The 16,739-nt window shown below is 40.5% G+C and overlaps 1 protein-coding gene across 2 annotated transcripts in view; it reads left to right on the forward strand.

Moving 5' to 3' along the window:
• The window catches only part of LOC124595918 (neither inactivation nor afterpotential protein C), a 386,219-nt gene that overhangs the window by 361,032 nt on the left and 8,448 nt on the right, over nucleotides 1-16,739 (forward strand). For both annotated transcript variants that reach the window (XM_047134827.1, XM_047134829.1), the window contains exon 27: nucleotides 11,212-11,323. In XM_047134827.1, coding sequence (XP_046990783.1) covers nucleotides 11,212-11,323 — 112 coding nt within the window. The remainder of the gene's footprint in view (nucleotides 1-11,211; nucleotides 11,324-16,739) is intronic.

The following is a 16,739-nucleotide window of genomic DNA, read 5'->3' on the forward strand; positions in this document are numbered from 1 at the left end:
GTGAAGGTATGTTCTTGAAACTTCAACAAAAGCCCGTACCGAGCTACTGAGCGTCTCTCCTGCAGAGTCTTCCACTGGAGTTTATCTATCAACTCCGTAACACTTTCGTGATTACTAAATGATCCTGTAACGAAGCACGCTGGCCTCCGTTGGATCTTCTCTATCTTTTCTATCAACCCTATCTGGTACAGATCCCACACTGCTGAGCAGTATTCAAGCAGCGAGCAAACAAGCTTACTGTAACCTACTTCCTTTGTTTTTGGATTGCATTTCCTTAAGATTCTTCCAATGAATCTCAGTCTGGCATCTGCTTTACCGACGATCAACTTTATATGATCATTCCATTTTAAATCACTCCTAATGCGTACTCCCAGATAATTTATGGCATTAACTGCTTCCAGTTACTGACCTGCTATATTGTAGCTAAATGATAAGGGATCTTTCTTTCTATGTATTCACAGCACATTACACTTGTCTATATTGAGATTCAATTGATATTCCCTGCACCATGCATCAATTCGCTGCAGATCCTCCTGCATTTCAGTAAAATTTTCCATTGTTACAACCTCTCGATATACCACAGCATCATCCGCAAAAAGACTCAGTGAACTTCTGATTTCATCCACAAGGTCATTTATGTATATTGTGAATAGCAACGGTCCTACGACACTCCCCTGCGGCACACCTGAAATCACTCTTACTTCGGAAGACTTCTCTCCATTGACATGCTGCATTCTGTTATCGAGGAACTCTTCAATCCAATCACACAATTGGTCTGACCGTCCATATGCTCTTACTTTGTTCATTAAACAACTGTGGGGAACTGTATCGAACGCCTTGCGGAAGTCAAGAAACACGGCATCTACCTGGGAACCCTTGTCTATGGCCCTCTGGGTCTCGTGGACGAATAGCGCAAGCTGGGTTTCACACGATCGTCTTTTTCGAAACCCATACTGATTCCTACAGAGTAGATATGTAGTCTCCAGAAAAGTCATTATTCTCAAACATAATACGTGTTCCAAAATTCTACAACTGATCGACGTTAGAGATATATGTCTACAGTTCTGCACATCTGTTCGACGTCCCTTCTTGAAAATGGGGATGACCTGTGCCCCTTTCCATTCCTTTGGAACGCTATGCTCTTCTAGAGACCTTCGGTACACCGGTGCAAGAAGGGGGACAAGTTTCTTCGTGTACTCTGCGTAAAATCGAACTGGTATCCCATCAGGTCCAGCGGCCTTTCCTCTTTTGATTGATCCACCTACCGCTTTGACATAAGACCAAAATTTCTTAGGATTTTCTGCCAAGTCAGTACATAGAACTTTACTATTGAATTCATTGAACGCCTCTCGCATAGCCCTCCTCACATTACATTTCGCTTTGCGTAATTTTTGTTTGTCTGCAAGGCTTTGGCTATGTTTATGTTTGCTGTGAAGTGCCCTTTGTTCTGCAGCAGTTTTCTAACTCAGTTGTTGTACCATGGTGGCTCTTTTCCATCTCTTACGATCTTGCTTGGAACATACTCATCTAATGCATATTGTACGATGGTTTTGAACTTTGTCCACTGATCCTCAACACTATCTGAACTTGAGACAAAACTTTTGTGTTGAGCCGTCAGGTACTCTGAAATTTGCTTTTTGTCACTTTTACTAAACAGAAAAATCTTCCTACCTTTTTTAATATTTCTATTTACGGCTGAAATCATCGATGCAGTAACCGCTTTATGATCGCTGATTCGCTGTTCTGCATTAACTGTTTCAAATAGTTCAGGTCTGTTTGTCACCAGAAGGTCTAATATGTTATCGCCATGAGTCGGTTCTCTGTTTAATTGCTCAAGGTAGTTTTCAGATAAAGCACTTAAAAAAATTTCACTGGATTCTTTGTCCCTGCCACTCGTTATGAACATTTGAGTCTTCCAGTCTATATCCGGCAAATTGAAATCTCCACCCAGAACTATAATGTGGTGGGGAAATCTACTCGAAATATTTTCCAAATTATCCTTCAGGTGCTCAGCCGCAACAGCTGCTGAGCCAGGGGGCCTATAGAGACATTCAATTACCATGTCTGAGCCTGCTTTAACCATGACCTTCACCCAAATTATTTCACATTTCGGATCTCCGTCAATTTCCTTTGATACTATTGCACCTCTTATCGCTATAAACACGGCTCCCCCTTCACTGTCCAGCCTGTCTCTGTGGTATACATTCCAATCTGAGTTTAGGATTTCATTACTGTTTACGTCTGGTTTCAGCCAACTTTCTGTCCCTAGTACTATGTGGGCATTGTGGCCGTTTATTAATGAGGGTAGTTCTGGGACCTCTCTATAGACGCTCCTGCAGTTTACTATTAGCACATTAATATTGTTTTTCCTGTTGCATTTTGCCTACTTCTACCTTGCCGCGTCTCAGGAGGCATCTTGTCAGGCCTAGGGAGTGAATTCTCTAACCTAAAAATGTTTCTAAGCTATCCACAGACTGAATTTAGCTGACTTCCAATTTGTCTCTTTTATAATTTTACAATGATTTATGTATTGTTGTTCATTTGGAATTTAATAAATTACAATCAAAGATTCATTTCAACATGTACTTTCAGATACAGTAAAACATCCTGTAGAATTATGCTGGTTAGTTTAGACAAATATGTGAGTCTATTTCAGTAATGATGTTTTAGGTACATATCTGAAATTAAATGAATTCAAGTATTGCTAACTTATTTTCATCACTGGTTGTAGTGATATTTTACTTAATTATATAGTTTTTTCACCTATTTTGCCATGAAGTTAGTAATAAGTTATAGGTTTACATATGAACAATGGTGTTGGAATCTGAAATTCCAGATATTTTGTAATTAACAGGCTTCAGACAAACTAAATGGCTAATTATACTCCTGATAACCAAAGGAACATAATAGATAACAAAATTAAGTTGGATAAGCCCTAAGTCCATATTTGAGATTTTTATGTACTGTGCATCTTCCACATAAATGACAATATTGAAGATAATGTTGCAACTGCGACTGGGACGGTCACAGGGTTGAAAAGACGGAAAGCGCAGCGGGACCCGCAGAGAGGCCTGCGAACAACAACACAACGGGAGAGTACAGACACAACCAACAAAGGACAGAATGAACAACAACAAGGTTGAACAACAGAGTCATAAGGAAACCTAACAAACATGTCCACTCATGCACAGAACAAGTAAGTAAGCGGTCTAACGAGAGGCGATGTGTTAACAGACGTATGCGAGATTAGACTGGCTGGCTGAGCGAGAGCAGACGCTCAAGTACGCTATCAGGGGTGCCGCTATTGGCCACTGGAACCACGTGTTCCACTGTGGCACCCTCACACTAAAAGCGGGCCAGGAGGCGCACGCTGCCACAGCTTAGGGCTCGATGGTGCAGAGACCTCTAGGAGTCTTCAACATCCATTACATCTGGTGCGGATTCAAATTCCAGGGCACGCGGTACCAAATCCCTCCCCCCTGAAACTTGCATGTAGAGGTGGAAACACTCCGGATGGTGCTGAGGTGGGCAGCAGTGGGAAGAGGAACTGGGCGCATCAACCACAATTGGCAGGGAGGTAGGAACGCCCGAGGTATCCATGACTGCCAATCCAGAGTCCAGGGCGGGGGAGGGAGCTACCGAGCCACCCGGAGGCGGAGAGGGCCGGCAGCAGGCCCGCGGGGAGATGGCAACCGGGGGCAGGGACGGTGACTCGAGAACCACGTCCGTACCCAAAGGAGGTAGGGAAAGAGGCAGCGCAAGGGTGGAGCTGATTATGATGGTGGCGCTTCAACCCTTTCGACGTCTGCATCTCCATCACATGCCACCTATGGGCCGCGACGACCGTGGCGGGTGTCCAACCCGCCTTGTGCCTGTACTCGCGGGCCCACATGGCCATGCAAGGGGCAGGACTGGATCGAATCGAGCGACTACGACAAACTGATTGGATGTGGCCCTCCTTGTCACACAGCATGCACGTTTTCCAGCAGTGCGGACAATCAGCCCACTAATGGGCAGTAAAAAACTGTAGACAAGATGGAAGTGGGCCGCGCAACTGGCAACGAGGGGCGACCAAAGGTGCCGATCCCATAGAGACGTTGGATGACGAGAAGTCCTAATGGCACTAGCCTCCATACCATTTATCTCGTCACCAAAATGTTGTAACTGCGACTGGGACGGTCATGGGGTTGAAAAGACGGAAAACTGTGGCGAGACCTGCGGAGAGGCCTGCGGACAACAACACAACAAGAGAGAATGGACATGACCAATGAAGGACAGAATGAACAACAAGACTGAACAATGGAGTCACAAGGAAACCTAACAAACATGTCCACTCATACACAGATCAAGTAAGTAAGAGGTCTAACGAGAGGCGATGTGTCAACAGACATACGCAAGATTAGGCTGGCTGGCTGAGCGAGAGGCAGGCACTTAAGTACACTATTGGGGGGGCCACTATTGGCCGCTGGAACCATGTGTTCCACTGTGGAGCCCTCACACTAAAAGCGGGCCAGGGGCGCATGCCGCCACAGCTTACGGCTGGCGGGGATTCAAATTCCGCGGCATGTGGTACCAGAGATAAAATAATACCAATAATAATAATAATAATTTTGAGAGGAAGAAAAACATGATAACTGGAAAGGATCTATCTGCTTGTTAGAGGTTCACCATGTGGTGACATTAAAAACTGATATTTTGTGATCATTCCACTTCATATTCCAAAAATTATTACACCCAGATATTTGTATTGGTTGACTGATTCCAACTGTGGTTCACTGATATTGTAGTCATAGTATACTACTTTTCTACATTTGTGAATTCCACAGTAATATATTTAACACAGGTTCCCATATTTCCACCACTTTTCAATCTTATCAAGAACTGTCTTGATATTTGTGCATTTTGAATGAAAAATGTTCGGCTACTAAGAGGGGCAATACACGAAGCATCCACCTTCATGCAACTGCCAGTTCAGTCTCTTCGGCATCTCTGTTACACTCTCCCATGGGCCAAGCAAACCTATGAACATTCATGTTGCCCTTCTCTCTATATATTCAATATCCCCCGGTAGCCCTCTCTGGTATGGGTGCTACATACTTAAACAATATTCTAGAATGTGTCGAGCAATTTGTATGCAGTCTCCTATTAGGTTGATTAAATATCATCAGTATTCTACAAATAAACCAAAGTCTGCCACCTGCCTTAGCCATGACTACATGATCATTCCATTTCATATCCCTACAGAGTGTTAAACCCAGGGATTTGTATGAGTTTACTGATTCCATTGTTGACTCACTGATATTCTAGTCATAGGATACCAGAGTCTTTTGTTTTGTGAAGTGCACAATTTTATATTTCTGAACATTTAAAGCAAATTGCTAATTTTTGCACCCCTTTGAAATTTTATGAAGATCTGAATGAATATTTTTGCAGCTACTTTTAGACAGTACTTCATTATAGATAACTGCATTATCTGTGAAAAGTCTGGTTGCTACTGATACTGTCCACAAGGGTATTAGTATACAACATGAAGAGGAAAAATCCCAACATACTTCCTTGTGACACTACCAAAGTTACTTCTACATCTGTCAATGACTCTCAATCCATGATATCTTGCTGCATCCTCTCTGCCATAAAATCCACAGTCCAGTCATATATTTTACTTGGTACCTCACACAGTCATACTTTTGACAATACACATAAATGCAGTGCTGACTCAAATGCTTTTCAGAAATTTAGAAATACTGAATCTACCTGACTGCCTTGGTCCAAAGTTCTCAGTATGTCATGTGAGAAAAATGTCAGTTGGGTTTCACATTGTTGATATTTTTTGAACCCTGCTGTATGGCATGGAGGAGATCACTCTGTTTGAGATACCTCATTACAGTTGAACACAGAATATTTTCTTAGAATCTATAACAATTGAATGCCAAGGACATTGGACTGTAGTTTAGCGGAACACTTCTGCCTCTGTTCCTGTGGGTAGGCTGACCTGGGATGTCTTCCAACAACTGGGCACGGGATCTACAACAGACTATACACTGAAGAGCCAAAGAAACTGGTACACCTGCCTAATATCATGTATGGCCCCCACAAGCACGCAGAAGTGCCACAACACAAATTGGCATGGACTCAACTAATGCCTGAAGTAGTGCTGGAGGGAACTGACATCACAAATCCGGCAGGACTGTCCATAAATCCATAATAGTACGTGGGTGTGGAGATCTCTTCTGAACTGCAAGTTGCAAGGCATCCCAGATATGCTCAATAATGTTCATGTCTGGGGAGTTTGGTGGCCAGTGGAAGTGTTTAAACTCAGGAGAGTGTCCCTGGAACTACTCTGTAGCAATTCTGGACATGTGGGGTGTCGCATTGTCCTGCTGTAACTGCCCAAATTTGTCAGAATGCACAGTGGACATGAATGGATGCAGGTGACCAGACAGGATGCTTACGCATGTGTCATCTATCAGCGTCACATCTATATATATCAGAGGACACATATCAGTCCAACTGCACATGCCCCACACCATTACAGAGCCTCCAACACCTTGAACAGTACCCTGCTGACATGCAAGGTCCATGGATTCGAAAAGTTGTCTCCATACCCATACATGTCCATCCACTCAATAAAATTTGAAATTAGACTCAGCCAACCATGCATCATATTTCCGGTGATCAACAGTCCAACGTCAGTGCTGATTGGCCCAGATGAGGCATAAAGCTTTGTGCTGTGCAGTCACCAAGCGTAAATAAGTGGGCTTCCAACCCCGAAAGCCCCTATCAATGATGTTTTGTTGAATGGTTCTCACACTGACACTTGTTGATGGTCCAGCATTGAAATATGCAGTGATTTATAGTAGGGTTGCACTTCTCTCATGTTGAATGATTCTCTTCAGTTGTTGTTGGTGCCTTTCTTCCAGGATCTTTTTCCAGCCACAGCGATATTAGAGATTTGATGTTTTACTGGATTCCTGATATTCACAGTACACTCATGAAATGGTTGTATGGGAAAATCCCCACTTCATCTCTACCTTGGAGATACTGTCTCCCATTGCTCACATGTTGACTGTAATTCCATGTTCAAACTCACTTAAATCTTGACAAACTGCCATTGTAGCAGCAGTAATGCATATAACAACTATGCCAGGCACTTGTTATCTTACGTAGATGTTGCCGACCACAGTGCCGTCTTCTGCCTGTTTACATATCTCTATATTTGAATATGCATGCCTATACCAGTTTCTTTGGTGCTTCTGTGTAGTTAAAAATGGGGCTGTCTCATCTGGAAATTCAGCATAGAGTCTTGGACAGATACCATATGGCTCTGGAACTTCATTTAGTTTCAATGATTTCAACTGTTTGTCATTGCTACAGACACTAACACTTATTTCATTATCTCACTCATCTTTGCAGTAGTACAAGAATTAAATTAGGGCAGTTTTCCTGTTTTTATTCATAAAGGATCATTTGGAAATGAAGTTAAGCATTTCTGTTTTTGCTTTGCCACCCTCAATTTCATTTCTGTCTCCTCCTGAGTGATTGGATCTACCTTTGGTGCCACTAACAGCCTTTGTGTATGACCAGAAATTGTTTGGGTTTTGAGAAACATCATTTGACAATATTCTGTTGCAGTAGTCATTGAAGTCTTCATGCATTGCTCTCTTGACATCCAAACATATTTCATTCAGTATCTCTTTCTATCTAGAGCCCTATGTTTTGTTTAATTCCTATTATGCAGTAGTGTCTGTTTCTTTAGAAGTTTCTTTACAGTGACTGTATACCATGAAGTGCCCTTTCCATCATGAACTGTTCTGTTATCCAGTGTGTAGTCAATTACTCATTTAAACTTGAGCAATAGTTCCTCTACGTGCTCCTGTACTGTTCCAAAAGCTTCAGGTTCCCCACTGAGATGTGACACTAGTGCTTTCTTTAATCTACACACATCAAAAAAGTTATGCATCACCTTGGTTCTGAAAGCTCCAGAACTTGTACAGAAAATTGAAATAGAAATCAACATAAACATCATTTCCACCCTTTTTATTGCTCATGAAAAGCACACGTTGCCTGTTGTACCACCATACAGCGAAACCTTCATAGGTGGTGGTCCAGATTGCTGTATACACCTGTACCTCTAATACCTATTAGTATGTCCTCTTGCATTAATGCATGCCTGTATTTGTCATAGCATACTATCCACAAGTTCATCAAGGCACTATTAGTCCAGATTTTCTGACTCCTCAACAGTGATTCAATGTAGATCCCTCAGAATGGTTAGTGGGTCATGTCTTCCATAAACAGTCCTTTTTAATCTTTCTCAGGCATATTCGATAGGTTAAAGTCTGGAGAACATGCTGGCCACTTTAGTCGAACGATGTCATTTTCCTGAAGAAAGTCATTCATAAGATGTGCACAAGGGGGGCATGAATTGTCATCCATGAGAATAAATACCTTGCCAATATGCTTGTGATATGGTTGCACTATTAGCTGGAGGATGGCATTCACAGTCATTATGGCACCATGCATGACCACCAGCGGCATACATCAGCCCCACATAATGCCACCCCAAAACAGCATGGAACCTCCACCTTGCTGCACTTGGACAGTGCGTCTAAGGCATTCAGCCTGACCAGGTTGCCTCCAAACACTGCTCTGACGAGTCTGGTTGAAGGTATATGCGACACTCATTGGTGAAGAGAATGTGATACCAATCCTGAGCAGCCCATGTGGCATGTTGTTGGGCCCATTGGTACTGCACTGCATTGTCATGGTTGCACAGATGGACCTTGCCATGAATGTCAGGAGTGAAGTTGTGCAACATGCAGCCTATTGTGCACAGTTTTAGTCAAAACACAATGGCCTGTGGCTGCACAAAAAGCATTACTCAACATGGTGGCATTGCTGTCAGGGTTCCTCTGAGCCACAATCTGTCGGTAGCAGTCATCTACTACAGTAGTAGCCTTTGGGCGGCCTGAGCAAGGCATATCATCGACAGTTCCTGTCTCTCTGTATCTCCTCAATGTCCAAACAGCATCACTTTAGCTCACTCTGAGACACCTGGACACTTTCACTTCCCTAGCTGAGAGCCCTTCCTGGCACAAAGTAATAATGCAGACATGATCGAACTGCAGTATTGACCACCTTGGCATGGTTGAACTACAGACAACACCAGCTGTGTACCTCCTTCCTGGTGGAATGACTGGAACTGATCGGCTGTCGGACCCCCTCTGTCTAATCAGCACTGCTCGTGCATGGTTGTTTACATTTTTGGGCACATTTAGTGACATCTGTGAATCAGTCAACATCTATCTTCAGGAGTTCTGGGAACTGGAGTGATGCAAATCTTCTTCTTTTTTTTCATGTGTGTAATTTACAGAACGTATAAATCATTGTACTTGTGTACTTGTGTTAGTAAAGGCTGCTAGTGGCACTAAAATTAGTATCCAGACACTCGTGATGAGAAAAGGGTGTGGCAAAGCTAAAGCAGAAATGCTGAACTCTGGTTTCAAAGTTTTTTTCTTACAAAAGAAAATCAAGGAGTGTTACTGCAATTTAATTCTCACATCACTGCAGAGATGTATGAAATAAACAGAAATACAATGGTTTCTATTCTACATGCAATGGTTTCCTACATAGTTTCCTCCACTTGTGATATTACACTTGTTATGTGACTATTAATTGATTCAAATTTTAAATTTATAATGCAAGTGACAAATCCTTTTTTTACAGATATGAGTCAAATTTTGTTAATTTTAACAAAGTGAAAGACACATTTAAGCTGAAATCATATATATTCATCTGATTTTTAGTATTGTCCTCCATGAAGCTCTCTGGTCTCTATCTGCAGTTTGCTCGCCGGGAAAATTAATAGTGTGAATAGAGTCTTCAAATAATGTAGATGCACGAAGCTTGCAATTAACTTTTTCTGTCATTTATTACAGTCATTTCCTTGCACAAAATAAAATTTAGATTCATAAAACTTTGAAAGGCATGACAAAAATACAAGTTTTATTGACACGAATTTTGACCTAATTTTTCATGAGAATCAATGACTACAACAATTATGAATGTCTTTGCAATCTTGCTTTTATGGTTTTCAACAACTAAAAAAGTTAAGGAGTATTGTTGGATTCATTTAGTAAGTTCATTTACAATTACAACTTTTGAGTTTTCATTATTTTGTGGATATCATTTGATTATAGATACAGCTACAAATTTGTACATTGTTTACATTGCTAGGAAATACAGGTTCTTATGTGAAAATTGATTTTTACAGGTTATTTAACAATACAAAATATATTTGGTTAAGCATCTTGTTAAATACAGTGTCCGTTTTGTTTCTAATGTTTACACAGATTACTCTTTTAGGATATAGTTAAACTTCATAGTTATTTTTTGATAGGATAATTCAAAATCAAAGAAGACATGCATTTAGGTATTAGTTTACAACATAATTGTGAACTTGACTGTGTAAAGTAAACATACTACTAACTTTTAGAATTACTGATGTTTTTGTTCTGGACAATGTAGTTCAGACACAGAAATCATTAATCTACATTTCAAAAATACGCAAAATCTGCTATCGATTTAGCCACTAGGGTGTGGTGTCACATGATTCATAATGCCTAACTTGTTTGCCATATTACACATTGCTTTAACCTGTATGATTGCATGGCACCTGTTTTTGTATACTTACATTTAAAAACTTGCTAAATGTGATGTGGTGATATTGTAATAGCAGTGTCTATTAAATTTCTGAAAATTTGAAACTATACACAATTATAGAGAAATATTTGTCCTCCTTACTTACCATTTCATTCCTTTCTATGAAGTTTTTGGCTGCTTTTTACATTTCCTTGTGTCACTCTTTATTACAGGCAAACTGAACATTCACACTCACCTATAAACTAAACTTTCATTAACTGACTGACACATCTGTTAAAGTGTCACAGATCTGATGGTTGATGTTGATAACTCCTAGAATGAATCACTGCTATGTCTCATATAAGTCAACTACTTCAGCTATATGCTTAAAACAAAAATTTACTATCACAACACTAGCCTTTATTTATGTGATATTTTGTGCTTTCTTTTACACTGCATCTTTTAAATCCATTATTAACAAAAGGAAACATATGTTTATGACTCACCATTGTACTTCCAATGCAGAATGTTGGTTGAGATAAGATTTCAGTTCATTATTTGCCCCTAAAGGTTTGGCCACACAACTGGAGTACGTCGCAGTAACCCAATTGCTGAAATGGAAATGAGAGGAAGACGGCAAAGTAATGCTGAAGACACAGATGAGCCACCATTCAACTTTCAGGTAAGAGTCATGCAGGATATCACTATTTTAAAATGAATGTTAGATTATTGACATTCTCTGACTATGAGGATGATGAGGTTCTCTGTACTGGTACAGTTAAGGTCCATGTTGATTTGTTCCTCTCTGCTCAATATAAGAGTTATGCATCTATAATTAAATCAGTATTTACAAATCTGTTAACATTTAATCCTACTCACAGATGACAAATACTAAAAACTAAAAATGTTACTGGTGTACAAGCTAAAGCTGACGTTTAGTTTCAAAAAACAATTGCTCTCACTTTTGTTGCTTTTCTTTACAGTTATTTCTGGAGGTAAAGTATCATGTTCAGTTTGTTGAAAATCAGAGTAACAATGAAGGTTTTCCAAGCTACTGTGTAGTTCACAAATAACTTGAAGATGCTTGAGTATTTGTTATTTTCATAGTCACCAAATTTATCAAAACATTTATACCACTAATACATCAAGCCATGAGGCATGCATTTAATACATCCGAATTTACCTTCTGCAGTCACATTTCTGGTGAATTTCTGTGTCAGTTTGGAAGTACTTATCATGTAAGCATCTCATCTAAGGTCCAAAGAGAAGAGATTAATGGAGCAATATGATAGAGTTGTGATAAGTATATTCTTAACCTTATCCCAAATGCATTACATCAGTTCACTTGTGCAACTGCCCAAATGTTGTTTGAAATCAGTAATACACACACTGAAAAGTCAAAACAGTATGATCACCTGGATCAGCTGTTTAATCACATGCAATACAGTAGCATTTCTGCATTCCACAGATTTGAGAAGTCCTTGCTAGGTTTCTGGAGGTATGCAGCATCAGATGTCTGCACTTCCTGTAATTTTGGCCTGTTGGTTTGTGCACACAGAGTTGGCACTCAATAGTGTTCCAAATGTATTTGATTGGGTTCAAATCAGGTCAGCTTGATGGCCAAGACATCAAAATGAGTTCACTAAGATGCTCCCCAAATCACTGTAGCATGGATCCAGACTCATGAAAGATGGATAACAACTCAGCTGGAAGATGTCACTGCAGTCAGAGAAGACATCAAGCATGAAAGGGTGCAGGTAATCTACAATGATGTTCACAGTCTACAGCTGCCATGGCACCTTTGATTACAATCACAGGTCACATGAATGCCCAGGTGAATGTTTCCTCACAACAGAACGCTGCCCCCACGAACTTGCATCCATCACATTGTGGATGGTGGCATATCTGGACACCACAAGCAGGCTAATGTAGCAAGAAATGTGATTCATCTGACCAGATGACATTTTTACATTGTTCTGTAGTCAATATCAATGATCCAACCCCATGGCAATTGTAACTGCAAATGTTGTTGGGTCTACATGGGAATATGTAAGGATCATCTGCTGTGGAACTAAATTGTGTATTCTGAAACAATTCTGCCCGCACCAACATTGTATTCAGTCATCATATCTACCACAGATCATTGTATATTCTGCTTTACAGAGTGTGTAACATAATTATATTTAGCTGTGCTAATATGCCTGTGATAGCTGCAGCTCCATCAAATCTGGCTGAAAAGTGATTGCCTGGAGTAGGGTATTTTTAATGAAGTGGTCCACACTAGGTTTACAGTCCAAACACTTTAATTGCTTTTTGATGTTTATGGCTCAATTAATTCTTATTTTCTGTAATTTATGAATAGATAAATAGTATGCACATACTGGACTTGGTTGATGTCACATAATGTGACTATTCAAGTCCACACAGAACTGAAACCAAACTTTATGTGTAGCATGTACATCATTAACATATTTCCTAATTACTTTGTCCTTGAAGTGTAACAGTCATATCAGTATGAAAAATTATGTGCATAGTAAGTATAATTTGGAAACAACACAGGTCACAGTTCAATATTATTTTCACAACTTGCAAAGAGCTTTATTGAAGGTAAAACAGTTTTGAGATTAATTGCAAGTTCACAGTCAATCATTAAAAACAGTCACTATTATTTATTCATATCAGAAGTGCCAGGACAATAGTAAGAAATCAATATTTATATAATATGCACAGGAGTAAGAAATCAATTTTTACATAATAAACACATTTACTCTAGCTGTGTCCAGTATTTGGCAACATTGACCATGTTGCTATAAGCCAAAGCCAGTTCCAGTCCTGTACAAGAGTATGGCCAGAGACAACACTTCAGGAAGTGGCTTGTAGTTTGTTCATCTCCACATTCACACAATGTGTCTCCCCCTTGTGTGATGCACCATTTCTTCACGTTGTCCTTCGTTCTCGCAACACTGGGTCACAGTCTGTTCAAGGACTTCCATGTGCACCATCATTCTTGGTGACCAGGTGGCAGAGTTTCTTCAATTATGTCTTGCTCTGGATGGACAGGATGTCTTTTTTTCCACAGTTCAGCCCTGGCTATACTTTGGTCTCTATCAATTGGAACAGAAGACTGTAGAAAGTTCTTCCTGGACTTCAGATGAGGTGGTGGTGGCTGATGTTCATGCAAGGGGTGGGCTGGGTTATTGCAGACCTTTTGCCTCTCATTGCTAGCAGCTATCTCACATATAATATCGGGTGGGGCTATACCTGCAAGTGTATACTGCTTCTGTATTGGCATTGGATTCAGCCAGCCTGTGATCAGCCTGCAGGTTTCCTTAAGGACAGTGTCCATGTTTTTTGCACGTGCAGAACTGTACCACACTGGAGCGGCATATTTGGCAGCGAAGTAGCAGAGTGCCAGGGCAGTTGATCTTACTGTCTCGGGGTTGGCACCCCATCCAGAACCAGTCACCTTGCACAGTAGGCAATTTCGCAATGGAACCTTGGTTTTAAGGTTGGTGCAGTGTGCCTTGAAGGTCAGGGAGCAGTCCAGGGTAACACCAACGTAAACTGGAGCACTGCAGTGTTCCAACTCCTTTCCATTCCAGTTCACATGCAGCTGTTGAGAAGCTTCTCTGTCCTTCAGATAAAAAGCACATGTTTTATTTTTTGATGGGTTTGACTTGAGATGGTTTTCCTCATAATATTCTGAGAGAATCTTCAGAGAAGCAGTGAGATTTTCTTCTACTGTCTCAAAGTTCTTATCCTGAGTTGTCAATGGCAGGTCACCTGCATATAGGAAGCTTCTTGTGTGGAGAGGAAGTGCTTGGTCATTGGTGTGGACATTAAACAGCATTGGTGCTAAGAAGCTGCCTTGTGGGAGCCCATTCTTTTGTATTCTCCATCTGCTCAGCCTGCCTTGAAAATCTACAAAGAAATGTCGATTCTGCAACATGATGGCAATGATTTGCATAAGCCTGAAGTCCATGGTAAGGTCGTAAATCTTCCTTAGGATGATTTGATGTTGTACAGTGTCATAGGATGAAGAGAGATTGACAAAGGCCACTCCAATCATATTTCTGAGCTGAAAACCATCTTCTATGTGCTGTGTCAGGTTAAGGGTCTGTGTACAGCAGTTCTCTCCTGGCCTAAATCCAGCTTGCTCTGGGATGAGAAGAGGTTCAATTGGTAGTGTTATGCAGTTCAATAACAGTCTTTCAAAAACCTTGTAAAGATGGCGCAGAAGTGATATTGGCCTGAAGATCTTTGGGTCTATTGGTTGCTTTCCAGGTTTCAGAACAGCAACAACTTTAGTCTTCCTCCGGATTTTAGGGATTTGGCATGGTTCCAGGCAGTTATTGAAGAGCTGTGGAATCCATTGCTTGGTAAGGTTTGCAAAGTGATGAATCTGCTCCATACACATATCATTAGTCCAGCTGCCTGGCCTGTCTTACTCTTCTTTATGGTGTCTTCCAACTCTTTGATAGTGAATAGGTTGGACAAGTTAGATGTATCTTGTTCGACATTTCTTTGTGTGGCACATTGAATGAGCTGTAATTTGTGCTAACTCATCTGTAGTACATTTCCTCTTATTGGTGGACATCAATCTCACACACTTCATAACCTTCCAGAGACTGACTACAATGGCTTCTTAAATGTTTCTTTTATAAGTCTGCAAAAATTAAAACATTCAGCTGTTGTTCCTTGCCATACTTTCGTTAGTTACAATTAAAGATTTCTATTTATGAATAATTGAATAATAGAATAAGGTTTATTTGACTGAGGACTTTCGGATACAACAATAATTTATATTAAATTATGCTGATTAGCTTGTTGAAAAATGGGATTCTATTTCAGTAACAAAGTTTTACCTATGAATACTAATTATTCTGAAACAAAATGAGTGCAAAAGTTACTACCACATTTTCAACATCAGCTGTACAATTATTTTTTTCCTTATTTATATTTATTTTTGATTTACTTTGTCAGGATGTTAGTTATTGGGCATATGTTAACACATTAACAACGATAATAAGGTTCTAAAATTACTGGAGATTGTAATTAGCAGAGTTTTTATGTTAAGTAATTAGCAAATTAACTTGTGCTAGCCAAAAGTAATGTAATAAACACTAAAGTTAAGTCATAAACACCCTGTGGCAATATTTGAGGTTTTCAGGTACTGTGCATGTGTACTAAAAATAACACTATCAAAGATCCAGAATGAGAGTTTCATTCCGCAGTGGAGTGTGTGCTGATGTGACACTTCCTGGAAGATTAAAACTGTGTGCTGGACCAAGACTCGAACTTGGGACCTTTGCCTTTCACAGGCAAGTGCTCTACCAACTGAGCTACCCAAGCATGACTCACGCCCCATCTTCACAGCTTTACCTCCACCAGTACCTCGTCTCCTACCTTCCAAACTTTACAGGAGCTCTCCTGCGAAAACTTCAGTTGGTAGAGCACTTGCTCGTGAAAGGCAAAGGTCCCAAGTTCAAGTCTCGGTCCAGCACACATTTTTAATCTGCCAGGAAGTTTCATATCAGCACACACTCCACTGCAGAGTGAAACTATCATTCTGGAAACATCCCCTAGGCTGTGGCTAAGCCATGTCTCCACAATATCCTTTCATTCAGGAGTGCTAGTCCTGCATGGTTTCACAGGAGAGCTTCTGCAAAGTCTGGAAGGTAGCAGACGAGGCACTGGCAGAGGTAAAGCTGTGAGGACGGGGCGTGAGTCATGCTTGGGTAGCTCAGTTGGTAGAGCACTTGTCCACGAAAGGCAAAGGTCCCGAGTTTGAGTCTCAGTCTGGCACACAGTTTTAATCTGCCAGGAAGTTTCACTATCAAAGATATTTTCAAAAAATAAAAATTTTTGATGGGAAAAAAGAAACATAACAGCTGGATCAAATCCACCAGCTTTGTTACAAGTTGACCAATTTTGTCATTTCTGATATGCTTGCTCCCAGTTGCTAGGCCATAACAGTATGTCCCTTGTTACTGTCATTTATTTCTGTGGATTTCCTAATTTTCAGCTCATACCATCTCTAGAAAGATTTCCCATCTGTTTCTGCTCTGCTTGGATACTTTCGTTAACATGTCATGTGC

This window comes from Schistocerca americana, chromosome 2 (assembly GCF_021461395.2).
Source record: "Schistocerca americana isolate TAMUIC-IGC-003095 chromosome 2, iqSchAmer2.1, whole genome shotgun sequence".
In the NCBI taxonomy this organism is placed as follows: domain Eukaryota; kingdom Metazoa; phylum Arthropoda; class Insecta; order Orthoptera; family Acrididae; genus Schistocerca; species Schistocerca americana.